At 43.0% G+C, this 26,512-nt stretch overlaps 1 protein-coding gene across 2 annotated transcripts; it reads right to left on the reverse strand.

Moving 5' to 3' along the window:
- Positions 1 to 1,301: 1,301 nt before the first annotated feature.
- On the reverse strand, positions 1,302 to 24,711 carry KDM4A (lysine demethylase 4A). Of its 2 annotated transcripts, none has more exons than XM_030278908.4 (22): positions 24,584 to 24,711; positions 24,121 to 24,273; positions 23,752 to 23,927; positions 22,466 to 22,580; positions 21,518 to 21,711; positions 20,038 to 20,087; positions 19,449 to 19,552; positions 18,277 to 18,414; positions 17,137 to 17,387; positions 16,159 to 16,349; positions 14,887 to 15,227; positions 13,047 to 13,167; positions 12,310 to 12,488; positions 9,319 to 9,523; positions 8,947 to 9,023; positions 8,181 to 8,236; positions 7,287 to 7,395; positions 6,236 to 6,424; positions 5,386 to 5,556; positions 4,793 to 4,912; positions 4,102 to 4,194; positions 1,302 to 3,079 (listed from the first exon to the last, which is right to left on the reverse strand). In XM_030278908.4, exons 2-22 carry the CDS (start codon positions 24,256 to 24,258, stop codon positions 2,939 to 2,941), a joined length of 3,159 nt encoding a protein of 1,052 aa, XP_030134768.1. In that variant the 5' UTR covers positions 24,259 to 24,273; positions 24,584 to 24,711; the 3' UTR covers positions 1,302 to 2,938. The 2 variants fall into 2 exon arrangements, with proteins under 2 accessions (XP_030134768.1, XP_030134769.1); XM_030278909.4 differs by having other exon boundaries at positions 24,536 to 24,671.
- Positions 24,712 to 26,512: the final 1,801 nt, after the last annotated feature.

Below are 26,512 nucleotides of genomic sequence, written 5' to 3' on the forward strand. Positions count from 1 at the left end.
AACAAATTTCCAAAAAAGCCAAAACCACTGAAGAAAATTATCAGACATGATAAGAGTCTTGGCAATGGAAAGCCAATGTACTTTTGAGACAGCTGCTCTGTACACAGCTTTTACTGCTATCTGTTATACTTCAAGCCATAAACCAAATTGCTTTTGCAAAGCCAGATAATAAAGACCCCTCAAACACCAGGGTCACTGATCTTAAGTTCGGAGAGAAACCAAAACACAGTTTAGCCCCTGCAGCAGTTAACAGTGTGCTCACATTTGAATGATGCAGCACAGGAACTGACAGGAAAATTGGGAAGGCCCTTTGTCACAAAGTGCAGGAAGGCAGCAGTTTCCAACACAGCGCAGTCAACTGTACAACTGCCAACAAGAGCAAATCTGGTACCTGCAGAAAACATGCCAGAAACAGATAACAAAACTCATGTTCCAGAACAAACACTGTGCATAGCAGCTCCTGAAAATTTCTGAATACTGTCAGAGGTGAGTGGCAAAACCTACTGCAGGTGAGCAACTACATTGAGTTGGAAAGGACACTCAAGAATCAATAAAATCCAACTCTTGGCCCTGCACAGAGCAGCTCAAGAACCAACCCCAAGAACACCACACCAAACAAATCCAGCTGTTTCCTACTAGGTCATCATTTTAGGATGAAGCTGTTGAACCAGGTGCTTGCAGCACAGGTATAGCATCTGGCACCTAAAAGGTCCATTTAAGTTCTACCAGCAGTTTGGGGACAAAGCCTGAATGCAGGCACCTTTTCTCTGGAGGGAGAGTGGCAGGTTGAGACAAGGAGTATATTTTTCAGTAACACACTGAAAAGGTAGTGTTCATCCTATGAGAAGTTAATACCCAATTAACTCGGACAGAACAGAGGCAAGTTTGTTAAGGCCCTGCCAGCTCTTCTCCACATTTGCTCATAGCACATCACTTCAGAGACTTGCATACAAACTCAGATGTCAAAGTGCAGTTTCATTCCTTTTGCCTGGACCAGATTAACTGCAGCTACCAGACTTGGGTCTTAACAGATCCTGGTTTTACCAAGCCAACTATCCCATTCAGCAGAAAGCCATTTAATACCTGAGACCAGGAGTTTTGGACATAGTAAAAGGAAAAAAAAAAAACAAACTAAAAACCACAAAAACCCCCATTATCTTCTTTCAGAATATGTTTAAGCCTTCCAATACTGATGAACAAGGTATTCCACCACAAAAATAGGACAGATTACCTCTATGCAAAACAGTGTGCAAATCTTTGCTACTTATCCTTCTGACCCTATAAAAACGTAGGGCTAAAGATTTTCTGTATAAAAGTTGCTGTTTATTTCTTTTCTGATCAAGAGTTGTATCACTACTCAATACTACATTTTATTGCTAATCACAAATTGATGCACCGGGGTTTCAGAAGGGTTTGGTTTATAGCGTTCCTATGTAACAAAAGGAAAAAAGTTACAAATCCAGACTTTGCAGACACATTGCCATGTCCCTATAGAAGCAGGGATGCATTAGGTCTGTTTCATTAGAAAATTCTCCTCTTAAACAGTTTCTGGAGAACACAATCATGATTTTCTTCAGTAGGAAAATTCACCCCATCATTCCATGCAAAAAGAAGGTGGCCAATCTGCTCCACAGCCTAAAATCCCTTTCCTACAGAATGGAAAAGGACCATGTATTTACGTTGCTCCTACTGTGATGTGTTAATGCTTAAATTATTAGGAGCAAGTTGGCACATCTTCCAGGTACACCTACTACCCAGCTCACCTCAGCTTCCTGTGGCTGGGGTCGCAAATTCTCTCCACCACAACTGAGATGTGTCCTAACACTCTATAAAAATGCTACAGTAACCTTTGCCAGACAGCAGCACGCCTGCTTCAGAAGAGCATTGCACAGCCTTTCAGTTAGAACACACAGCTCAGTGCATGCTTCATCTGTCTCAGACCCAGTATTAGCTGCTGTAAGCAAAAGCCTGCGGACACATGATACAGTGCTGCCCCAGAGCAGCACTGCTTCAGACACCTCTGCCCTGCCATACCCAACACTGTGATGCTTGGATTTCAAGAAGGGAGAGTTAGGACTGTCCCTTTAGTCATATTGCCTTAGAGAAACTCAAAACAAACTCTTTGGGAGCTGAATGTCTATTGGGAGCTGAACACCTATTTTTGTTAGAAGGCTGCACTTCACAAGGCTCCAGAGAGATTTCACTGGTTCTGAGGCACATACTATTAACAATTAAACTTATGATTAAGTAAGTCAAAAGCATATCAGAACAAAAATATTAAATGGAAGGTTAAATAATTTGTCCTACAGGATTCAATTTCACATTTCACCTGTTCACACAAGCACCTCCAGTCTGTTCAGATTTGAACAGCCTACAGCTCAACCTCAGAAAGGAGATGCTGAGAAACAAGAGACTGAAGCTGCTTGCAACAACAAAAAAAATGGATATAAATATAAAAGAGGTTCCATTTCCAGCACCAGTAATACTGCCTGCTCAAGCCCAGGTGTGGTCACCAGGGAAACTCCTAAATTCAGGAACAATATTCAGTTAAAACAATAGACCATACTATTCTGCAGCTGCCAGGATTCCTGGCAACAACTCCCCAAAGAGTTTGCCATCTGTCAAAATTGTCTCTAAAGAAAAAGCAAGACTGCTCAACAAGATGAAAGCAACATCCCCAAGCTGGCTTATTTGGTAAGGACCCAACTTCAGACCAGCAGTCTGCAGGCATCAGCTTCAGCAAACGGGATCTCTTTCACTATACAACAGCTGCCTTACAGCTACTGCAGAGCATCAGCCTTTTAGCTTCCTTAAAATATAAAAGAACAAAACCCCAGAAGAAACCCTGGATTCAAAGCATCCAAATATGGCCTGTTGTACTGGAACGTTTAAATCCTTGGGGGAGGTGGGCATCTTCTTCCTCTGCCACAGGCAGTGTTTACTCCATGATGGCCCGGTACAAGGCAGGTTCAATATAATCTTCACGGTAGCGTGAATTGATCACTCTTTGTCTCTTCCTCTCTTGACTGACCTCCTTCTCTTCGAAGATCTCTGTGAAGCGCATATCTGAAGCAATTGACTAAGAGAAAAAGACAGAATTAGTCACTAGAGGACAGATGAAATCCCTGTCTCCACATCTTCCTATTGCATGTAAGAAAGAACCAAGCCAAGACACATGGGAACATTCAGCTTCCTTTAAAAACTGACTAAACGCAAAAAGAAAACTATTTAAGAAACTGGATTTACAAGTCTGGGGATATGTTTAAGTGAACTGCAATTAGAGATCTAAAGAATCTCAAGTTTCAAATGTAACACAGCACTTAATTTAAATTCACAATCACTTTCTCAGAGTTATAAACAGAGTCAGCTGTTCCAATTTGCAAACCATTTAGTACAATTTCTGCTTTATGGAGCAGGCATGTTTAAACACCTGGTCACAGAATTCAGCTATAATACATTCTTTCTTAAGCCTCTAATAATCTGTGTGCCTGCCAACAGATCTGATCAGAGTGTGCATGTTTGTGCTGTAAAGCAAGACACCCCAGTGTCCTGTTTGTAACTACAACTTTTGTAGTGGAAAGTGCAAAGCAACAGAGTAGAACACGGTGTGGGATCTCCACCCTTACTGATAACCAAACTTAATTGGAGACACCCCTGAGCAACCCTGTCTGAAAATTACCCCTGTTTGGAACAGGTGTCTGGAGACTTGCTGAGGTCCTTTCCCACCTGAATTATTTTACAGTCTCAAGAAATAGCAAACTCTTTTGATGCAACCCTACTAAGATCTTCTGAGAACAAAGGCTAAGTGAAGGAACTTGGCCATTCTTTGCAATGGAAGTAGACAATGGAACTTACGAATACAAGTATGAAAAGGCATGCTCTCTCAATCTGTGACTCTGTGATACAAACTCACACCCCTGCAGAACGAGAAATTCTCTCCAGAGACAGAACTTTGTTTTTTGTAGCCTGATCAACTACTGAGCTTTGCAATGATTAAGGAGACCACCAGACTGTATTTTGCTGCCACCACATGCTTAGGTTGCTGTTGAAGCACAAATTAAAACAAACTTCTTTAGTAGAATTTGCACCCTGTTCACCTACCAGCCTTGACTTCACTCTCTTAGGAAGCTCCTCTTCAAGAGTATATACATCATCCCTTTTCACCATCAGCTGTGAACCATCTTCAAATTCCACCTAGAAGAGAACCAAAGGTTGTTCTGTCAGAAGTGTCAAGTTAGAACCCTGCCACAGCTCCCTAGAAGTTGCCTTCTCCCCACAGAGCTCTCTCGTGAAATAATCTTCTGCCACTTGAAATCTGTAAGATACATATGCAGCTATGCACACTGCAACAGACTTGAATCAAAACCTCAGTAATCTCCTGACAATAACAGCCCAGCAAGTTTTGGGATATTCTTTTAACACCTGACAAGACAGTCTGGCTGTTCACTTTAATACAGCCTGAATATTCATCCTTTTGAAAGCATGAGAGGCAAGGTGCACTCTCACTGGAGAATATCAAAATAAACTTATTTTAAGTAGTTTAAACTACAGAAAGAGTGTGATGAAGAATTGCAGACCAGCAGTTTTCACAAGCGGACACTTTCAGGTAGGTAGCCAGAGATGCATACAGCTGCAAGCAATCACACTTCCAGCAACTGTTGCCAGCATCTGTCATTGCTAAAACAGTGAGAGTAACTCACCCTGGAGTGTTTAAGCATGATGCCCTCGTAGCAACCCTGGTTACACGATTGGCTTGTTCTGAATCATGAGTTTTTAGACAGCAATTTTGTACCTGGTACATCTGGATGGCATGTGACGCGACAAACTTGGCTCCATAAACTTGTCCGTCTGTCCATCTCACCTGCACGACTTCCCCTTCAGCAGGGGGACCTAACTGAAGACAATCTCGACTCTAGAATGAAGAGGGAAGATGGGAGAGACAAGGAAGGTAAGCGGCTTCTTTATGTGAAGATTCAGCAAATGACCAAGGGGTCACAGTGCACACCACCCCAGCAATTCTCCATTTTAGGAGATGGAGAACTAGGCTGAAAGACATCCATTTATGTAATCTGCATTTAAATCCCAACACTGATAACTTCAAAGTACTTGATGTGGGGATGGCATGCAAGTATCAGCAAGTTTTCCTTCAGACCAACCATTGCTAAACAGCCAGAGATTAGCTGCGCTCCCTGTTATACCTGTCCCTATATGGCCTCAGTTAAGTCACTCTCAGGTAACATCCCTAAGGCCATTCTGCAGCACAGCTCAGCCCAGCCACTACAGGACCCAGGGAACAATTACCAGATCCCCTGGTGTACCTGCTTTACAGCAGCAAGAACTGACTCATACCACGTGTCCTATACACAACCTCACTACACAACATACCACAATGTCCTCTGGGTACAGGTTATCGCTGAAGGAGCCATCATCAAAGTTGACCTCGTAGAAAGTCTCCTTTGCAAGGCTGACCACTTCACATTGATAGAAGCGACCATTCTTGTGCTTACTGATGACTATCTGTCCAGGGGACAGATCCTGGAGTGCAGCCTTAGCTCGCTGAGAAGAGAAAGATCACTTCTTATACAATGACTCAATAACAAATGTGTTGAAGACCGTAGCTGCAGTGCTGGCAGACAACAAAGCAAAAAATTTTAGTTCAGGTGAACTACTCCAGCCATCATCAACGCATTAGAGAAGTTCTGCCTCCAGAATGTTAAATACCTAAAGTCTCATCTGTTATGTGCTCCTGTACTTAATTTACTTAGTAAATTAAGTTCTCATTCTTCAGAGAAGGTCCTTACATAAAACCTTCTCTAATAGATTGTTGGTGGTTTTGGTTAAAAAGGCTGCATGGGAACTTTAGAAATTAATCAATCACTTAAATGTGAAATTCTGTGACGACTCATGCAGACTGCTGGAGTACTGGCACTAACTCTTGCATATTAAGAATCACAGCATAAATCTCACTAGTGTTTCTCATTACAACCGCCACAGGAGGGATGTGATGCTTCCAGTCCTTCTGGTCTGCAAACCTATGTACAATACAGCACCTGACTAAAACCAGAGTAGCAGCAATGTCGAGATCAGAATCCAAGACCAACACTGTTAGATTACATTATGTACTGTGAGACAGCCAAGCCTTCACTGAAGTTTCAAAATAATCACACAATCAAAAAACTTTTCAGTGCCTCCAAGACACTGCAGTTCAAATCTTGGGAATAACACACCTACACACCTCAGCCTGAGATGGAGTCTTATGCCTGAAGCAGGTAATGAAGACAACAAATGGCCAGTCATCAGGCTGCATCATAACTCCTGCTGCTTGGGCACAGCTGACATGAAAGGATGTGGGACACCGGCCATGTGAACACTGTACACAGCAACCTGCAATTCTCTTTCTCCTTTTCTTGCAGAAGATGCATTTCTGTGGACAGGAAACTAGAGATTATTGGTTGGTACTAGGTTTTATCACACACCAAGCGCTAGCTAACAGTTTATCATATAATAGCTGTGCCATTTAGTCTCTTTGAAAACACTGCTGTTTTCTGACAAAACAGAAGCAGGCAACTAACAGTTTTAGTTTATGACAAGACAATAATTCGTAAAAGTGAAGTAATGCAATAGAGGAAAAATACAAATTAAATATCTACCAGCTCAACATGCACAAAGCATGAACCCAAGGATGCCAGCAACAGATCTTAGATTAGATCAGCTTGCAATGCTCCAACTCAATAGGGCCTTTCAGCACTTGACTAAAAAGTTACATAAATACAAGCAACAAGATTAGAATAATGGGAAATGACCAGAGTGGTAACAGTTAAAATCCTGGCAATACTCAATTGGGCCTTGGGCAGTTTTAGGAAAAGAATGTTATCTGCAATGTATACGCAAAGCAGAGCCATTTTTCCCCCAGCACTGAGATGTTAAAAGAGTTAAGTACAGCTGCTTTACTGCTGAAGACTTTCACCCATTACAGGAATGTCTCACATATCCTGAAGCATCTCGGTGCTTGAAAGCAGTCAACTAAGCAAGTTGAACAGTATGGAGGAGAAAAACAAGCATGTTACCTGCCACATACTGAAAACCCTTTTGCTGGCTCTTCATGCAAATAAACATTATAGTATAACAAGGAAAATTTTTTTTAAATGGCAATAGGAATAACTGCCATCTCTCATACAGAGTAGAGCAGATTATACAGTTCAGTCTGGAGACTCAACCAATAAGCAAAACCCCTCAGATTCTGAATGGACTAGAGACACCACTGATGCAGCACAGGTGATCCATACCAGTCTGAAACGTTGCAGGGGGATTTTGCCAACATCTACAGGACTCCGCTCTGCGATGTTCACAAATTTTGCCTCCAGTACAGCCACAGCACACATCACATGAACCCACCTGTCAGGACAGAAGAGAGGAAAAAGAAATTAATATGCACTGGGCCAAAGCCAGAAGATGCTTTGGAGTTTAAGTAAATACAGTTTTGTTCAAGTTTGCCATACAAACCACAATAAATAACCCCTGAGAATGATCAATGTAATCTTCCTACTGATACTAACAGGCCACATGTAGGGAAAACCCAAGATTTCTTCATACCTAAAATCTACTACTAACAGGCTTAACAGGAAAGCAACTTAGTGACTCCTGCATGATAAAAGACTGCCTGGGCAAGTTTCAATTATTTCATGGTGCTACAAGTCTGCTCCACTGCTATGGTGCATCAAATAACTTTAGATGATTCACCGAAAGGACACAGGACAGGCAGTTGTATGCACATTTTGCTGTAGAGGTATCTTGAATTTCAACGTTGTGCTACATAAAACTATGGTTGCCCTTTGTCATTAATGTAACCACAAATAAGATGGAAATCAAAATCCTCCACAGAGAAGGTAGTGAGAGATGTTAGATGTTTGGAACCTTATTTTTATGTGGTAGGTTATTCCTTTGCATATTACAGCTCTGCACTATCAAATGCAGAGCAATTAACAGCTGCTATCAACAGAATGAGAACCAGGCATTGCTTAAAGAGGTAAGAACTGCTGTATGAAAACACAATGAACACACAGAGCGTAAAGGGTGCTGTTGGTCACTCTGTTACACCAAATGCAGTTTACCAGCTTAACCTCAGATACTTAGGAACTGAGCCTCTCCTTAAAATAAAAAAAAAAATCTGGAACACTCACTTGTCATCATTGGCTCTCTGCAGTGCTCCTCCTCGTAATGAACACAAACAGCAGTCCTGGAGTAAAAAACAAAGCATTAGCTAGTGCACAACACTTGCTGCAGAACTTCTACCTCAAAATGCACATCCAGAGGAAGAGAATGATTTTGCTGTCAGAAGAGAGCTAACTACCTCGTACAGATCAGCTCCTCAGCTCTCAAAATTGCTGCCCTTAGGGCAACAAATAGAGGCTCCAAGTCTGTTGAAAGCAAACAGAACCTACCACTGAAGGTTCAATAACTTGTTTGTTATGGGTTCCTTTTACACCTGCAATACTCTATATCCTTTTGGGATGTACAATAGGATCTGGAAGAAACATGAGGAAATAATAATTGAAAGGCTGACCCATTCCACTGACCTAGAGTCTATATAGCTGTTTGAGGGAATCCAATTATGCTTGCTTTCCTCATATGTGCATACCTGCCTAGTTATTGACACAAGTTATTTTCTGGGTTAGAAATAGTAGCTACCATAAACTCAGACAGACAATGGAGCTATTCCCACATTCATGCAGAACATCTTCCCTCTGAGCTCAGCAGCTTTGGATTAGTTAAAAGAATAACACTATGGTTTAAAAGTACCAAAACAAGAGACTGGCTCCTAAACATTCTCTAAAATGCATTCTTTTCACAGGATAATTAAAAAAAAACAACACTCACAACACCATGTGAACTAACTTTTCAGCCAAGTTCTCAGATGTACCAGATTCCATCTGAGAAAATCTTTACCTCCTCTAACGCGTTTTCTGTACACCGGGAGCACATCCAGTCTTCAGTGGCCTTGTCAGGGGATACACCGTAACAACCTAGAACAGACACATCTCATTTAAGAGTTTATTTAAACTCAAACCCATTTCCCTTGGGCCCAGAAATAAAGCAGGAATTAAAATCAACAAGCCCCAGGATGATGCTGTGTATTTGAAGCCACCCATGCAGCCAACTGCCTACCCCACAGGCAGTGGGGTATACCCAAGTATTCACTCCTCTGGTAAGGCTGAACTTGGTCTATTTGTACATTAGATCAACTGGCAGAGGCCTGCTATGATGCACAGGCTCAGAATGGAGAACAGCAGAGCTTAGAGCACATCTAGATGCACTCACTTGCATGAACACAGACATGGCAGTTCTTGCAGGTGATGAGTACACTGGTTCCATCTTCCTCCAGGTAGGGAGTTGAAAGATTGAGGTCAGTGCTGCAGCCAGTTGCAGTAAAGCACATTTCAGGAATCAGGGGTTTTGTTCGGATCTTCCCATCTGCAGCAGCTGGAGTTACTCCAGAGTTTTGACTGCTGCCTTCACATTCTGCCTGTGAGGGATGGATAGGGAACTTAAATTTTACAAGTAAAATGGTCTCACATTATCTTTACTCACATATTTTTTCATACATACATCCAGTTTAAAGAAAAAATTAAGGTAATGAAAGATCAGAGTCAGTAGGTTAGGTGAAAATACATTTATGTTTATAACTATTTATTACTATTTATAGTTATATTTTTAAAATTCTCAGTTGCTGTGGCTTCAGAATAAAATTTCTACTCAAACAGTACCCTGAAAGTCTGAATTGCATCCTTCTAATGATCAACAATATACACATCAAACTGCATCTCTTCTGACAGAAGAGGTGGACTCACCAAGCCCACCTCACACTCTACAGGCAACACCTCTTCTGCATATTCCCCCTGTAATACAGAGGATCACAACACTGCTATCCATCAGTGTTCACTTATCTTACCTCAATATGGAAGGATCACCAACGCACACATAGACACCTACTACAATCCCCATTACTGTTTCCCAGTGTAGTTCTGAACAAGGCTAATGGGCTTTAAACTAATTTGTTCCTGAAAAAGAAACAGACTGAAAATGCAATTTCCCACATAACGCTCAGGAGACTTTCAGGCTAATCTTTCAGAATTTATTCTCCCAAATCAATGTCAAATCAAACAGCTAAGACATACAAAGTTTACAGATGTGTATTTCCATTAAAGCTACTCCTCTGAACAACTAAACAGAAATTAATTTTTCTCTTTGAAAAAATATTTAAATCACCTTTTGTACCTTGTAGGCTACCACAAAGGTAGCTTGCCTAATCTTTTAAAATTACTGTTAGCAGAAATTGCAAAAGCAGAGTGAATCTGCACTGTCCCTCCTACAGTGCCTCAAAAGCTAGGGAGAAAAAGTCCATGTAACGTTCAAAGTTGGAAGGAAATGGACATATTTTCTTCAAGTCTTCTTTAGTATAATTCTTATTGAAATTGTAAAACTTATTGATTTAAACTTACACAGCATGTCAAGCAAAATACAAAATGACTGAGGGAAATCTGTAACAAAATTTAAGAAAACAATGACTGTTTTTCTACCAAGCAGCAGATACTCTTCTTCTTCCCAAAGTGCATATTTGTCTGGCATTTTGTGCCAATTTTTTATTTGAATGGGTAACTGAAATGAGTTCCCAGACTTGCTATAGGCTTTCTGAAGTTGGAACAAAGACTCTAACCACAGCTCAAATCTTGGAAGAGTTTCTGCTCCACTGCCTGGTGTAGACAAACATTTGAAAACCTGCAGCTAAGAGTTTTCTGCTCAACAGCAACTTACAAAAAAGATCTTCAGAAAACTTCAACTGTCCTCAAATCGTTAACTTTATACCTTTCAGCACTAGTAAAATCCTCATGTAGCACACAGTTCCTAAGTGGAATTTCCATTCCTAAGAACTTACTCTCAAGACAGAAATAGCAAGACCGAAACTATGGTCTGAGGTTTTCATTAAAATTAGAAACTATATGAAATATAAATCTTCAACAAAAATGTGAAGTCATTATTTCCAAAACAGTGGTGAACATGTTTCTAGTGCCACCACAACTATACAGTCATCACAAACGAATCAAATACCCTTAGTGTATGGGAATCGTCAAACTACCTTAAAGTTGCAGGTCAAACATGCAGACCACTATTCAAGCTACCTTAAAATTATTTATCTTAAGTATATAAAAAAATTCAGTGAGGGACTCCTGCCTGCACATTTATTCAACATGACAAAGGACTTCTGCACCCCTCCCCATGCTACTGTCATGGATACACTCCAAGACAAGACAGCTTTCAATCTATACCATCTACAAACACAACCCTAAATTCTTTTAAGTAAAAGGTTTTCTTCCTTGCCAGCTCAAAGACCATGTACTATGAGAGAATCTAAAGTGTTTTCTTAAAAACATTTTAGAAGTGAAGGAGTCAGTGTGATTTTACAGTCAGCTCCAGCAACATTTAAGCTCCATTCTGTGGTTTGAGCAAAAGCCACAAATCACAAAAACTTCTGCTGAACATCTGAGTGAGCCCCTGGGAACCCATAGGGGCCCATCACAGGTCTGAGGATGTTCACTGTCGTGGTTTGACACGGAAAAAGAATTTTTCTCGGAAGGAAGAGGTCAATTTGGATATTGACCAATTGAAGGTGGACACACCAGCGGTGGTTTTGTCAGCAGTTCACCGTGGGGAAGGAGCTGGGCACCTTGCAGCCGGGCTGGGGGAGCTGGAGCCTGGGCAGTGAGCCATCCTTGGGAGTCAGGACTTTTAACCCTTCCTGAGAAATGAAAGCTTTGTGAAGTTTTTCTCCTCCTCGGTTCGAAAGAGAGGAAGAGAGACAGCCTGGGACTTGGGATGTTAGAAGGAGAAATTCTAGGTGGGAGGAGATGATGGAGTGGGTTTTTGGCTGGACTTTTTCTTGGTAGCCACAGACTGAACCAATCTTCTCCTCCAAGAGAGACTGTATTTTAGGAGGATGCTGGTGAGCCAAAGAGACCTGCTTCAGCTGGGAAAAGACAGAAGTGGAGCGAACAGAGAAAAGTTAGGGAGGTTTGTGGTGGTGCCCCCTGTCTTTGCAGAGGAAGAAGAGAAGAAGATCTCTGTTCTTGGACCCTCGGCCCCAGGGGAAAATGGGGGGGACTGTGGTCCCAAAAATGAAAAACTGAACTGTTGTTTTTTTCCCTTCTTGGCAGGGTATCCTTGAAAGGAAAAATCCACATATTTCAAACTATGTACCACAGTAGCACCTACTCTGTTACCTCTGTGACAGCATGAAGAGTCTTGGTTTCATACCTGATACGCCTGGAAGAGCATACAAACAGCACAGTATGGGGGCTGCTGGGCCATGGTGCGATTGTATTCTTTTTCAGCCTCAAAGTTTGGCGGCCGATTCTGCCACAGCTGGCTCAGTGGCTTGGCCCATGCTTCTGTCTCCTCAGCCTCTTCTTCAGGAGTTAGCTGCTCTGATGCCTCTGTGATAAGAGAGCATTCACTCAGTGACTATATGGCCTTTTATAGATGTTCTTCTTGTATATGAAACTAAATAAGGCAAAAAGCTATGAATGGAGATGAGGAAAGACTGCCAGAAAGCAAACTGACAGAAGGGTGATGGAAGCCAGTAACTCAGTCTCCTAAGAGGCTTCTACTAATCAAGCAACAGGGCAGAACTAGCTCCAAATTACCTCTACATCAAAATTAAAGCCATCCACCAAAGAATTTGGCATTAGGGTTTTTTTTTTTAAATAACAAATATTTACATCAGTGACTGAAATATTCTAAGACAGATGCAGTTAGGCAACAGTCTCTGGTACTGGTTTAATTTTGCTTTCCAAAGAAAATACAGGAAAGAAAGATGATCTCATTCGAGAGAAAAGTTTAATGATACAATGAGATATGCACCTTATCTAGGAGGCAGAGCTGTCACTTACTGACTCCTGTTTATCACCAGTTACTTACTAGAATATCCCACACTGCCCACAGAAGATGAGACCCTCTCTCCAATTTCCCAAAGAGCGTAAGGCTTTACTTACCATCATCACTGATGCAATCTTTCACCAGGAGTGGGTGATGACGGGGGAGTTTGCTCAACGGCTGGCGACGACCCTTGGACTTCTTACTCTCCTTCATGGAGCTCACGTGCTCCTTTCCCACCTGGACCAGAAAAGCAATTCAGCTGTCAGTTAGCACGTGCCCTTTTGACACTATTTTGGAAGGAATTTATTTTGAACTTAGAGAAACTACTTCAAAATGCACACATGCCTCCAGAGTTTCATTTTCAACAAAGAACTTCAGCTCTAAACTCTTTTTCAAAGAGCTTTTTCTATGAAAAACTGGACAGAGCTGTACTGGCTCTGTTGAGTCAATAGAATAGACACTTTTCACAGGTCCCAGTGTAGCTTTTCATGCACATCTGTTTGTTTAAAGAACCATGTAAAAGACAGAAACAAAGAAAGACAAGTTGGATGGTTCAACTTAAAAGAGCCATGAAAAGAAGTCTCATGACTTCTGGAGAAGTCTCAGTTTGTGTGTCACTTAAACTATTCCAAATTAAAAAAAAAAAAAAAAAAGCCTTAGAAAATAAACTAGAAAAAATACAGAGCTCATAGACTGACAAACTGAAAGGATTATTTAAAATGAAGGACACTTTCATCCTTTCTGCTTATTACTTGTCTTGATGTCTTACCAGACAGACTGGAAGAAGGAGATTGCAATAACAGCTATTTCCTCTTCCCTTAGCCCCATACAAAAACAAGTGACACACTGACAAAATTACTACTAACCTGACAAGCATGACAGTAAAGGTAATGATTTCAACAGTACAGGAATTCTCCCTCTAGATAAGAGCCTACCCTTTTTTTTAAATCTGTTATTCTTTTAAAAGAAGTGTATCTAGGATTAAATGCATCCTACATATGTTTAAGTGTCTTTTCATAAACAAAACCAGAAGAGAGCATAATAATCATGACCTATGTTCTCTTACAGAGTTGAACACAAGACTTCTAAGATATATTTAAATTAGCATTCACAGTTACCACCTAATGGAAAATTTGTTTCAAAGTACACCACACTAGGGAAAACAATCCACACCCATTCAAACTATCTTCTTTTCTCTGTACTGAGCATGTGATGGAGACATCCGTATCTGCAACAGAATATCTTCAGTTTAAACAGACATGACAACTCTGTTTCAGCTTAACTATCAAGATTGGTCTATCTGCTGTTCCTTTGGTGTAATTCTTGACTTCTTAGAAGTCATTACTGGCCTCCCATTCTCTAAAAACATATTTAAACAGCAAAACAAAATATTGGAAAGACACTACTAGATAATATTCTAACTCTTCTCTTAGGCTGTTTAATAAAACATTCATTGTCAGCTTTTTAACACTCAAATTTACATTCTCCCAACCAATATTTTTGTTGTAGCCTTTCTCCTCTTTTAAAAGGACAAAGAGATGTATCCATCTATGCAATTTTATATAAAAAAACCCTCATCACATGAATGTGCTTGCAATAAAGGCTGGAACAAACCAGATTCATTCTAGGTAAAAATAGGTGTCTCTTAGTACAAAAGGACCTCAATTATTCTGTAACACTACCATGTCAAAAACATTAAGCTGCCCTTTCCATTACAGCACTTAAATAGCTTTGACAAATTTTCAAGACAGGTGATCTCCTTGCTTACTTGAAGGGCTAAGTATATAAGGCTTTCATCTGAATTCTTCTGTGTTTAGCAAAACCCAGAGGTGCAACCTGCTATGCAAACACCAGTGGGATGAAATTGTCATCTGCACAGATAGGAAGTTTTGTCACAGCAAATTCCTGACCATGGAATTACAGCCTTCCAGCTTTCAGTTCTTGTGCCTCTCATACCTCTGTCAGTTCTTGCTCATTGACACTGGAGCTGGCTTTCTTCCCTGAAGTCTGCTCACTGTCGGACCCGCTGGCATCCCCCTTTGCATAGCTGTGCACTGTGAACACCCCGGCTGGCCCAGGGAGAGTTCGTTTCGCCAGCAGATCAGACGATTCCGAGTCTGAAGAATAGGAAGGTGAGCTGGACTGAATACTGGATGCAGCACTCTGCTTTGAAGCTGGCAACACTGAAGTGGAATTTGAAGCATGTGAAATGGAGAGATCCAGAGCCGCTGCTTCTTGTTCTTCCACCTCAGGCTTCACCGGTTTCAATTCTTCAAATCTGGCTGAGTCCACACGATCTGGAAGAAGGGATATACTGACTTTTTCTGAAGTCTGGGCAGAAAGAGAACATTTATGCAACTATTTGCACAAAGCCAAACAGAAAAGCAAACTACTACACACAAAAAAGCAACAGCACATCATGTAAAGAGGAGATGATTAATTCAAACACTTATAAAGTCATACATTGCTTAGTCAGAGAGAGAATAAAAGCATCTGCCCATTGCCTCTACTGTTACAAGAACCAGGGTACATAAAACAAACCAGCAGACAGTGAGTTCAAATATATAGAGATGATCCTTTATACAGACATGTATGTAGTTAAAACAGCCCAAATCCTGGCCAAATGTTGCTGTGTGTAAGAGATTACAATCATTCATGGAAGACTTACTAGAAAAAAAAAACAAACCCACAAACCAATAGAAGATTATTAAATACAAGCTGCAAAGGGCTGGAAAACAAAATACAAGAGGGGGCATCACATGTTTTCTCTGTTCTTTTGCTGTTCCACACGCCTCTTGCTTCTCCCATAACAGCAAGGATAACTCATCCATTACAACCTACATAGATTTTGTCCAGCCTACTTATTACAAAATTACAAGTAACACACCTATAAAGCATACCAGACCCACAGGAAATGTGCATATGTTTTACTACGCAATTCCTATAAACAGCTCTCATTGCTCAAGAGAAATAAAAAGCAGCTTAGACTACTGAGGCATCCCATATATTTCTGCATGCAGGCAGGCAAAATAAAGAGTAAAAATCAAAAACTAGAAAATGGTTATATTTCAAGTCTTATAACAGTAAATTTCTGAGGTGGTACCAGTGTCAGGTACCAGGTGCTACCACTGGCTCTGACAAACCAGTGCCTGCTTTTTGGACACAAAAGCATCCTATCAACTAGCATCATACTGAAGAGTGCCCCAGACAAGCCTGGCACACAGTTACCTGGAATTTTGATCCTTTCTTCACCTTGCTGCCCAAATTCACTCGTAGGCCTCTCACGAGGCTCTGCCATGTCCGCTTCATACTGTGTGGAGCTCAGCTCCTCCTTAGGGAAGGCCTCACTCTCACTCACCTCCTGAGGCACTTCCAGGCAGACCCTGTGCCTTTTTGTTCCTATGCGGTGCTTGGGGATGCTGCAGAAGACAAATCCCTATGTCAGGTTAGCAAACATGTAACTGTGTAAAATTTGTGTGAATGCATAAAATACAGTCTGGTTTGGACCAGTGTTTTATGAGACAGCCTCTGAAAAGCCAAATAGCTTCCAAATTATTCTGAAGTGTTTTCTTTGCCTTTAGAGAGAAAAAGTCAGTAATCCCTAGAGATGATTTCTCAGCATACTAATCACGTATTAAGGCAGCTATGCTCTCTTGTAGCCAGGCATTCTTTATCTTAAACAAAAAATCCCCTTCAAACAAAACCCCAAACAAATCAAACCAAACAACAAAAAAATTCACCACCAAAGACTTTAGGAACAGTAGCTGGCACTGACTGAAAAAGATTTAACTGCAAAATGTAAGATGATTAACCTGTTGACCTTCTGCAACCAGGAACTGCACACCAATGCAACAGCTTGCAGCACTGAATGTACAAGAATTTGCTAGCAAGTACTATCCCATGATCTTAATACAACCCCGTTTTCTTCTGGCCTGTCAGTGTAGGGTACACACTGCCAATTGAGGCTTTGGAGGTCTGTCCCAAGATGAAGAACTACCTTCCAAGCTGGTGTGCTTCCTGCTTACCACAGACTATCTATTAATGTAGACTTAAAAAGTAAAAAAATATTAAGAGTAAGCCCTGTTCCCAGAAAAAAAATATTATTGCTAACTCTCACTACTCTATCAGAATGGCAAGCATTTAATTGCAACTGGGCTCAAATTCCAAGAATCTAATAAAAAAGTAGAGGACTAGATAAAGCTGTACCTTTTTGTCTCATCCCCATCCACCTCCTCTTTACACATCTCTTCTGTTTCCATCTCCTCAGCACACTGTTTCCCACTCTTGACTTTTTGCATGAGATCCCCTTTAAGGAACTCTGCTGCCTCTGGGGTTGGAAGAGCATGGTCAATGACAGTCACGTCCTTCCCAGCTTTCCAAAGCTTGTAACGGTCTGGCTGGTACTTCCTCACAAACACATCCATGGAGATCTTCACCATGTCCTTCCGACATGAGCACTGAAGTCACAGAAAATAATAAAGTAAGGCCAAATACTTAACAATTCTACTCTGCATTTCTCCAGCATTTTGCTTTCAAGGGTTTAAGGAACAAAATCCCACCCTCAGATGTAACTGAGCCTCAGAACTCTCAACACTCTTTCCCAGGAAATCAAAAGGGTACACATTAGGTTACTAAAAATGGCAGTAAAGCCAGCAAAAAACATGAAACAGAAAACCAGATGTTATCACAACAACTAGGACAGAAAGTTCATCAGTCTTTTTTACACAGTTGCTGGTAGAAGCTGAGTGTTTTAAAATGAGCTCATATAGAAACAGGCCACAAAACCAGAGACTATGAAGAAATCAGAGCCACACAAACTCTGGGCCTACCCAGAGCAGTAGAGGGTCCCCTCCCCTAGGTATGCTTACAACTAGTGCTTCAAAGCATTCACTTCCATGTAGCTTCTGAAAACGTAAACCGTGTCTGCAAGGCAATTCTACAGGGATATAACACTACTCAGTTTAAAGGTTCAACCAAGATACTTCTTTTGTTAAGTCATTTAAGCTACCAAAGTTGCATTCCAGGCTAAACAGTCAATAAATAATGGTTAAAATACTGGAGAAAAATACTGACGAGCTCTGCCTACCAAACATTCTCTTTCACCTCTGGAAAGACAACCAGTACCACGCTTTTCTTTGAAGCCTCGCATGAGCAGCACAAACTTACACAATAGTTACAAAATTACAAAACATATTACATGCTACCCATGGTTGACACAAAGTACTAAGCAGGACTTTGCCTGGATATTGCTACATTATGAGAAAGCAGACATCACATCTTAAAAGGCTTGAAACCACTCTCCTAAAACAAACAGTGAGGGCTTCATGATGGCAACAGACCACTCACCAGCACCGACTGCTTCCCGTACTCAATCCACCGAAGAGTAGCAAAGTTGGTAGATTCAGCACAGTTAAAGCCGTGGTTAAAGCCAGCATGATAGCTGTAAGGAAAGGTTATCATGAACTCCCCAGCCTCCTGTGTCACCTAGAAGACAATTGAGACATCACAGTGTTATTCAGAGTTTAAGAAGGTATTTGGTGAATAGGATTAAAAGGAGCTCCTGCACCCCTCTTTGCAGCACACCCAAAAATCCAACTCACAGTTGGTGGCTGGAGCTCCCTTGTGCAATGTATAGATTTGCTACTAACCTTCGCTATTTTGCTGCTTATGTTAAATATCTATTTACATGAAAGCCATGCTCAACTGTTTTTTTACTAACACACAACACAACTGGTCAATTTAGCATATACATAATACTCTGTCACCAGCTATATGAACTTCATAAAGATACTTATCTGAATCAGCTACAGGTTTGGCTGAACAGTATCTAAGGTTGAGTAAATTTCTACCCACACAGAACTTGAAAATTTATTGTTTTTTCTTTTGCTGCTCACATTAGAGTACAACTCTCAGTCAGCCTTCCACTGCTTCCTCATCAACATTTCCCCACTGTAAAGGCTTATGACAAGAAAACCCTTCAGCTGCCCAGGCAGATGATACAGTGTTTCTGAATAATAGCTCAAAGACTAGATCTTTAATATCTCTCTGTGGGAGGGGCAATTGCAGGTCTTTACCTGAGAAAGTAAGGAAGCCTATAAAGTTATTAATGTAATTAAAATATTAACAGGGGACAAGCCTTATTTGCTATTGAGGAAGTAGATTGCAACAAACAAAATTAGCAGGGGAAAACTGGAAACAAAAAAAGAAAAACCTCACTTCACTGAATACACATCTAAACAGTGAAGAGAATCTAACAGAGGAGATAATGTTTAATTTTAAGTTAAAAAAAAAAAAATCACAGAAAACCAAGCTTTTGTTTTTAGAGCCCCTTGACAGATTTTTCAGTCTCAATCTCGTTCAGGCCCCAACTGCCAGATAAATGGAAGTACAATAGGAAGGACTGCCTTATACTTTCTATTTTCTTCTCTAAGCATCTGCTACTGGCTGCTGTCAGAAACAAGACAAGGCTGCAGGAACCTCTTGGTCAAGCTGGTATAATCACAATTACTTTTCTACACCTTATCAAATGGAATTCCATATTTCTTCAGAATTGATGGAGAGATGAGAGTCATCTTGTGACGGAGAAATGCTTCACAGCTTTGGGCACTTCCTGGGAAAAACCCTGTTTAAAATAAAGAAAAGGTGAGATATTACAATTGTGCTCAAACTACATTTATTTTTCAGCAGTTCTATGAAAAATTACTGTCTAGACACTTTTTCCTGACAAGTATGGAGCACCTTATTTGAAGTGTGCTAGTTTGCCTGCTGAAGAAAAATGACAAATCCATAAGATATATCTTAACAGCTGCCAGTTTGAAACAACATAAGAAAGATCTCAGATAGAAGGATCCTCCATTGGCCACAATTTTCCAGTTTTAATAATCAATAGCTAATGATTTTCTCATTTAAGGTTAGACAGACCACAAGTTAATTATTTGTAATGTGACAATTTCTGTTGTGTGCATCCTATAAGCAAACATTCAGAAGGAATGTAATCTATATTCCAAAAGTTCAGTCATGACAACCTGTGCTGTCTAAAACAGCAGAAACCCATTGCAGCTGTCCAGCCCATCTTTAGAAAAAGGAGGACAGGAACTGCCTGATTACCTTTTGCAAGTCTCTCCAGCCGTTTCCCATGCTCTGGAGGGATGGAGTACCTGCAGTTGTAAGAAAAGTTTGTTAAGTTCAAGTGACTACAACAATATCTTGAAGTCTGACTGGAAATCATAATCAGTCATCAAAATGTGAATTACTTAAAAAAAAATTCTGTACCTCTACACTTGTCTTTTTCCAAGTTTGATATAAACCTAAAAATCTTCATTGAGGACTTTTACTGTTCTATCCCAAGAAAAATCAACATTTAAAAGCTGACCATTTCTTTCAACAACTTTCGCTCAAGCAACCAAGGAAGTAAAAAGTCTGATGTACATAATTAGGAGATCTGTGCAGCAAAACATGAATTGCAGCAAGAAAGGGAACAGCACTTCCTGAACTGTCTCAGTTCACAGCAGTGTAATCTCAGTATACTCAGTGCAAGGAAGAACACAGGGCAAGAAAGAAAATGGAATCATCTCTTTCAGCTCCTCAGACAAAGATGGGATTAAGTCAGGTGCCACATCCTTAACATGTGCACAACTCAGAGTGCTCTTTAGAGCTACATCTCTCCCTCTACACACCTTTTTACGGGTGCCAGGAAACTCCTGGCCGGTATGACTACAATAAATAAATCAACCAACATAGTTTGCTTTCACTCTGGAATACAGTGCTATATTCTGAATAGATTCCTTGCTAAATTAATCAAAGATACTAGCAAAGCTCACTTCTTCCAAGTACTACTGTAGAAGAAGCAATAGCCAAATAGTTCAACAGACTGAACTATTCTGTTTCATGTTCTTCTGCTACTGCCACTGCATGGGGTTGTTCATGGGTTACATTGTACTAGCTATTATTTGTTTCTTCAAATTTGTAATAAAAGGCAACCAAAAATACTAGTTTCCAACAAAAGTGCTATGGAAACAATTGTTGAAGTTGCTTGAGAAATTAATTTGTGAACAGAAGGGTATGATTCACTCTTAAAATGCAGCCCATGGTACAGAGAAATTCAGGAGCCTCCCCTAAAAAGAACTGAGAAAGCTCAGACACTGGACACAACCATTTAGTGACATTCACTAGCCTGATGTTTAGATATATGATAGGCAGCTACAGTTCAAAGTCTGTTAAAACAGCCTGTTCCCCCAGCGCCTGTGTGACCACACCTCTGTATGGTCATTTCAGAGCCTCAGGAAATGATAAGCAAGTTTGCCAAGTTTTGGCCCTACTACAGCAGACAGCATCCATACTATACTGTAATTCAAAAGAACTCTCTACATCAGGACAGCAACCAGACCCTTCTAGAAGGTTACCAAACAAATTCTACTCAGGACAGGCACTGCTCTGCAGCTCCTTGTGTGTTCTTGTCATCAGATAGAACTGCAGTGCAAGACTGGAAAACTGATAATTATTTTAGTGAATTCCCAGCTTTGTGACTAACTCCAATATTTTATGGTGCTGCTTTTCTACATCTAGAAGATTCCTTAGAAAATCTTACCATGACTTGGGTTCCCCAAAATGCAAGTAATTAATACTGTAGAGATCCATGTCCTCAGTGTGCCAAGCAAAGGAAGTTTTCCACATGCCAAAATATAGGTAAGGAGTATTCACTCCTTCAATGGTTATGCCACTTTCATTCTCCACAATATCTAGGATCGTGTTCAATCTGCCAATATTCCACGCATCTACATGCTGAAAAACACAAGCCTCATGTCAAACAAGGATTACAAAGTACAAAATCACACAGCTGAGATCACACTTTGCAAAAGCTTAACAGACACTTGTGAAACAGCACACCACAGAATGACACAGCTCAAGTTACGAGATAGTTCACCTAAACCCAAAGTTCTGCATGGTAGCTTGCATAGTGATTGCTTACTGGCCTTTAAGGAAGGGGAAAAATTACCAGTCAAAGTAATGATTACAAAGGAGAAATAATCATGAAGCTACAGACTTAACAGAGCAGAGAACAATAGCTGATGTTGATTGAGTTTGAGCTGATGTCTGAACCCTCTTTAAAAAAACCACTTTTCATTCCAAACATCTTTTAAAAGAATAAATCATGAGAATTTAGGAGATAAACAAGCAGAATGCAAATTGTCTTTTGACAGTTATCATCCTACCACCTAATGGTTATGGAGCTTTCCCACAAAAATACAGTGGATACCAAAGCAGCATGTATCCACTGATCAACACTTCCAACCCTCATATGCCTTTTGGGACAAAGCAATGCTTGGGCAATAGTGGTTTTTGCTTCCCTACTCTGAAGTGCTAGCAAAGGTCCCTTGGAATGCTTTCTCTGTCAGCTGCCTAATCCAGAAGCTTGAACTATGCTAAGACTATCACTAACTCATTCCTAAAGGTAGGAGTCAAATGCCACATTAGTATTTATGGAATACAATATACCAGGCTAACTGTTACCTGAAAACCAGAACAGTTTCCTTACCTTGTCGTAGAGCGTGCCATTAACATCCGCCCCGTAGATGGGGGCATTGAACGTGAGGTTCTTCCAGTATTTTCGTTCAAGGTCTTCAAAGTCTGTGTACCGGGGTGTGCAGTACCTGAAAAAGCCAAGAAAGATACTAAAGACTTCGCAGTTTGATATTTGACAAGTCTGAACCAATGTTTTCCTTGACTGCAAGAATGGGAAGCTACAATCAAAATACCTAATGTGTTTTACTGGCCAGATGAGCAGTGAGAGCAGTCATGGCTCTGCTTCTGTGACGCTTTGGAACGGAAGTATCAGAAAGAAAATTACTTTCCCCATTTCTCAGTTTACTTTCACTTTTGCTTTGTGCACTTTTCTGGGGGCAGTTTCACCTTCTAGCTGTAGCTACTTAGAAGCAACAACTCAGTTAAAACCAGAAATTATACAAACAGAACAACTTAAAAAAAACCCCAAACACACCCAAAGTTTTCTGCCACTGTGAAACTAGCGAACCATCACAGACTCACCGTGGTCAAACATGCTCTGTTTACCAGGAAAATACCTGCTCTTTATGCCCATTCCCTGCTAACTATATACTGGACTATATGTAGCTCTGAGGGATCAAATTTAGTCTTAAGACCCGTTTAATGTGTGTCTATATACATAGATTCCAGACAGTTACACATATAACATAAACCAGTAACTTCCATTAATTATTCTATTAAACACAACTCTAAAATATCTACTCTGTACTTTTTAGCTTTTGAAAGCTAAAACAAGCTTTGATTGAATGACTGTAGCTAGCAATTCCAATGCTATTTCTAGTTACTGAAAAGGCTATTTTGCTTCAATTTCTTTTCAAGTGATCTTTTCTTCATTTCCTTTTTTATATCATGAACATTCCTTTCTCCACTACTTAGTAAGTAATTCAATGGTGTAGCTACTGGGGACAGACAGACAGGAGCCCACAGCACAAACAAAAAGTTCTGCTGCCATTACACATCATCTTGCTGCACAGGTGACAAAGGTCCCCATGCACAGAACCCGCTGTACAAGCAACCTCATCTGCCTGGGGCATGACATTCACACTGCAGACCCCAGATCATCCCAAGGACTTGGCCCCTGTGTGAAGCTGTGGATGCTCCACCCCTAGAAGTGTTCAAAGCCTGCCTGGATGGGGCCCTCAGCAACCTGTTTGTAAGGAAAGAGTCCCTGCCCCTGACAAGGTGAGGAACCAGGTGGTATTTCATGCTCCTCCCAACCCAAACTATTCCACAACTCTATGTGCCCGGGACCGGCCGTACTTGTCACTGTTGGCGATCCTACGGAACTCGCGGACCGTCATGGCCTTCTTCTGGATGTTGTACTGCGTGAAGAGCCCGGACTGCCCCGTCACCACCTGCTGGATGGGCGCGGGGATGACGAGCTCGTCGATGTCATCGTAGCACTGCCGCGGCTTCCACTCCTTAGGCGGCACGATCTGCGGGGACACAAGGGTCGGGAGCGGCGGCCGCGGCCGGGGACAGCGTCAAACTCGGGGAATTCGGGCCGATCCCCGGCAGAGGCGCAACCGCCCCACCGGCGCCGCGGCGTAAACAAAGGGCGGAGGCGGCCGGTGCGCGGCCCGGGGCCGGCGGCGCGGCCTCCGCCCGGGGGGAGAGGGAGTGTCGCACCTTGGCCAGGCCGGCGCGGTGGGCGCCCTGCGACTCCACGTAGGCGATGTAGCGGCTGAAGTCGCGGAACTCCTCCATGGTGGGGCGGAAGGTCATGATGCGCTGCCCGGGGTTGAGGCTCTCCAGCTCCGAAGCCATGATGCCGGGCCGGCCCTGCGCGGAGGAGGCGGGGGTGTCCTTGCGGGGGGCGGGACGGCGCATCCGCCCCGCCCCGCCCGCCCGCCGGCCAATCGCCGCGGGGTCCGCACCGACTCTGCCTCCTCATTGGCGGAGCACGCGTGCCCGTCAGGACCCCACGGCTCGCTCTCCCTCTCCCGGCGGAGAACGCCACCGCCTGCCCCCCTCCTCCCGCCCGGCCCGGCCCGGCCCGGCCCGGCCGCCGCGGCGGAACCGAGTCCCCGCCCGCCGTGCTCACGTCGGCAGCGCGTCCCGCTCCTCCGCCGCCCCCGCCCGACCCTCGTACCGCCGTCCGACCGACGTATCCCTCCGCACCACGCGTCCAAAGAGTCCCGCAGGCTGCCGACGCCACCGCGGCCGTTCCGCTCCGCCCGAACCCCGCCCGGCCGCCCCGCCTCTTCCCTCCGCCGTCGCAGCCAATCGCTGCCCGCTGCCCTCGTCGCGGCCAATAGGAATTCGCCGGCCGGCCGGCGAATCAGGAGGCCGGGCGCGGGGCGGTTGCTAGGCAGGCGGGCCCAGGCAGTTGCCAGGGAGCGGCGGAGCGGGGCCGCGCCGGCCGCCCGCAGCCAGGGCAGCACGGCGGGGGCAGCGTCCCGATCCCGCCCGCATCCCACCGCATCCCGCCCGCATCCCGCCCCCATCCCACCGCATCCCACCGCATCACACCGCTCCCCTCCTGCATCCCGCCCCTCCCCGCCTCCGGGCCCCGGGGGGTGCCGCCGGGTGAAGCTGATCCCTGTCCAGCGGGCGCTCGGTGGAGCTAAACCCGGGTTCGTGGGTGCCGCGGTGAGCGGGTGAGTTTCGGGCGCGGAGCGGTGACACACAACAGGCACCTGCCAGCCGAGCACACGAACCCCGCTAATTACACTCCTACAGTTTCCGTGTGTAAACAAAGCCAGAGTAGAATTTGATACTTGGCAAACGTTTGGCAGCGCAGGCAGACTGGGGCTGGAGCAGCACCAGGCCCGGCCCAGGCCAGGGCGCTCGGCCAGCGCAGCCCGGCCATTAGAAACGTGCAGAGGCGGCACTGCAGCCAGCGGATGTTGCCAATAATCCAACACCGTTTGTGTCAGGGACTGGCACCTGACAGAACGGCTTTAGCGGCAAATGCCTTTGAGTGTGTACAGGGCCGAGTGCTAAACAAACCCCGTCCAGGGACACTGATCTCTCCTTGGCTGGGACTGGCTGCGATTTTCAGACTCTGCTGTGCTAAATGCATTCTAAATCTCTTTTAAGTGCCACGGAGCAACCTTGAAAGTAAGCACAACCCACCTGAAAAAGCTCATAGCTATCCTCACACTTGGTCCCTTGTGCCTAAATAAAACCTTAATTTCACCCTGTTTCTCCTAAATACGTGTTTCCTTTGCTGTCATGCTACAGGCAGGCAGCAGCCCAGAAAGGCCTGACAAAACACCACTCCAACACAGGTTTTCCTTGTCTGCTGTCTCCCTGACCTGCGCAGATCCTGAATTGCTGGGTATACACAAACCAAACCCCCAGAGTGGATTACAGCAGCAGCAGGCACGACACACAGCCTCCTATAAAATGTCAAACAACTGTCAGGTAACAGTTTTGAGACAAATTGCATTTCTAGCTTTTCTGGTGGCTTGGCAGCTACACTTGTCATCCTTTAGTCAAGAAACACCAACTTTCTATTATCATACAATCACAGAATGGTTTGAGTTGCAGAAGACCTTGAAGATTATCTTGTTCCACATTGTTCCACACTCCTGCACTGGACAGGGATACTTTCCACTAGACCAGGTTGCTCAAAGTCCCATCCAACCTTGCCAGGGATGAGGCATCTTGAAGTTCTCTGGGCAATCTGTTTCAGTGCCTAAACACCCTTGTAGGGAAGAGTTTCTTCCTTACATTTCATCTAATCCTTCCCTCTTTTGAGTTCAAAGCCATTCCCCCTTGTCCTATCACTACAGACCCTTGTGAAAAGTCCTGCTTCAATTCCCTCCTTCGGCACAGGAAATTGTGTGAGGTCTCCCCAGAGCCTTCACTTTTCCAGGCTGAGCAGCCCCAGCTCTCTCAGCCTGTCCTCACAGGAGGGGTGCTCCAGCCCTCTTTGCATCTTTGTGACATCCTCTGGACCTGCTCCAGCAGGTAACATGTTATTCCTGTGTTTGGGACCCCAGAGCTGGACACAGTGCCCCAGGTGGGGGTCTCAAAAGAACGAAGTAGAGGGTCAGAATCACCTCCCTTTCCC

This window comes from Taeniopygia guttata, chromosome 8, assembly GCF_048771995.1.
Source record: "Taeniopygia guttata chromosome 8, bTaeGut7.mat, whole genome shotgun sequence".
Classification (NCBI taxonomy): Eukaryota; Metazoa; Chordata; class Aves; order Passeriformes; family Estrildidae; genus Taeniopygia; species Taeniopygia guttata.